Here is a 1,687-nt window from a genome sequence, read left to right on the forward strand (position 1 = left end):
GACTAGGACCCCCGGCCCCCCCGGCCGGCGCAGGCAGCTCGCCTCACTTCACCCCCGCCGGAATGGCTTTCACTTGGGGGGTGGCCGCCGAGCCCCCCTCCAACACCCCCTCAACCTGGTGTCCACGTCCCCCTCATGCAGCACATGGGAATCTCGGGGTCACCAAGGCTGGGGGAGTTTTTTGGGGAGCCCGTGTGTTTCCTGGCCCCCCCCTCAGCTCCAGGCAGAGCATGGAGCTGCTCCATCCGTTCCCTGCCCTGGAGCTGAGGCGCTCCCGGCTGCGCAGGCTGGGATCAGCTCTTCCCTTCCTTTGCTGTGGGGGAAAAGGGTTTCTCTGGAGCTCTCCAAAATACCTCGTGCTCCCAGCCCTGACACAACTGCTGAGGGGAGCGGGGCAGCCCCGGCTCTGTGCCCCTGCCGGAGCGGGGCGAGGTGATGGATAAACACAGACCAAAGATGTGCCGTCATGCGCTGTATGTCAGGGAATTATATTTGATGAAAGTACTTACATGCAGATTTCTATTTTTCTGTATCCCAGATTATTATATGATTTCCTTCTGTGTCGTGCCACGTGTAATTATCATGCAGTCAATGAAAGGCGCTTTTGGAAATCAAACAGCTTTACTGAATTTCTGAACCCTTGTGTCTTATCTGTCTTCGTGGTTTGTATTTTTTTATCATGGGAAAAGGGTCCGATGCAGCTGGGAAGCCAGCAATGGTCTAGTGTTAATTAAGTGTATGTTTTTATATAAAATTGAAATAATAAATTGTTTTAAGAAAATCAAAAGCCCTTTTCTCTGTTTGTGGCTTCACTGTTTTTGCTGCCCGTGTCCATGCTCAGAAGCTGGCCTGCCCCGCAGAGAGCCACTCCTCGGCACGGCCACGGCTACTGCTGCCTCCAAAGGGCAAATGGCCGGCTCCGTGAAATGGGGAGGGCTCCATACCAGAGCACGTGCTTTCTCACCACCGGTGGCCGTCAGGAGGCAGGGCTGGAAGCCAACAGCAGGTCACATCTTTGCCTCGTGCTGAGGCTGCCTGGATGGGCCCTAGGGGAAAGGAGGAGCAAGACAGGGCGTGAAAACCGGGCCTGTGCCTTATCACGGTGGCTGCACTGCGCCCGACACCCTGCCCCGCACAGGCCACGCAGCAGGGGGGAGGCTGTGAGCCAGCCTGGGGGCCGGCTGACGTTCATCCAGCCCTGTAATCGCCGTCGCCTCCCGTCAGGGGCCCTGCCCGGCGAGGAAACACAAGAGAGTAACGTGCCCCAGGGGGCCTGCGGGCTTGCAGACGCGTAGCAGCGAGGAGGCTGGTGAAGGCTTTGCAGTCATTCTGCCTCGTCACGGTCCTGGGCAGGCAAGATGCCAATTCGCATGCTTTGCAGCACATGCAGAGGTTGGCCATTCCCGAGGTGGGTCCGGCCGCTGACCCCGAGAGCAGGCAAGGCCCATCCTGCACGCCTCCGCCTCCCCGCGCCGACTGCGATACGGAGGCGCCTTTGGGCCCTTCCCTTCTTAAGACCTAATGTCTGGTTTCTCTCTGGAGCTGCTAACAGGACGCGGCCAGGGCCTGTTCGTGGCACGGGGACGAGCCTCGGTGCAGGAGCTCTCCCGAAACACCCGCCCTGCCAGGGGGGTTGGTGCTGTTGATGCCTGCGGGCAGCAACATCGCCGGCCTCCCCCCCTGGCGG

General features: G+C 59.5%; 2 protein-coding genes across 2 annotated transcripts in view; both read left to right on the forward strand.

Annotated features, from left to right (window-relative positions):
- CDH3 (cadherin 3) overlaps window positions 1–1,295 on the forward strand; it is a gene marked incomplete at its 5' end in the record, with an annotated part of 5,461 nt that extends 4,166 nt beyond the window's left edge. Inside the window, one exon of the mRNA XM_035898044.1 lies at window positions 1,225–1,295. Coding sequence (XP_035753937.1) covers window positions 1,225–1,295 — 71 coding nt within the window. The remainder of the gene's footprint in view (window positions 1–1,224) is intronic.
- An 89-nt stretch (window positions 1,296–1,384) lies between these two features.
- Window positions 1,385–1,687, forward strand: part of TANGO6 (transport and golgi organization 6 homolog) — a 29,708-nt gene continuing 29,405 nt past the window's right edge. Inside the window, 1 exon segment of the mRNA XM_035898030.1 lies at window positions 1,385–1,408. Within this exon segment, the coding sequence (XP_035753923.1) occupies window positions 1,385–1,408 (24 nt within the window).

Source organism: Egretta garzetta, unplaced genomic scaffold, assembly GCF_000687185.1.
Source record: "Egretta garzetta isolate BGI_Z169 unplaced genomic scaffold, ASM68718v1 scaffold67, whole genome shotgun sequence".
Taxonomy (NCBI): domain Eukaryota; kingdom Metazoa; phylum Chordata; class Aves; order Pelecaniformes; family Ardeidae; genus Egretta; species Egretta garzetta.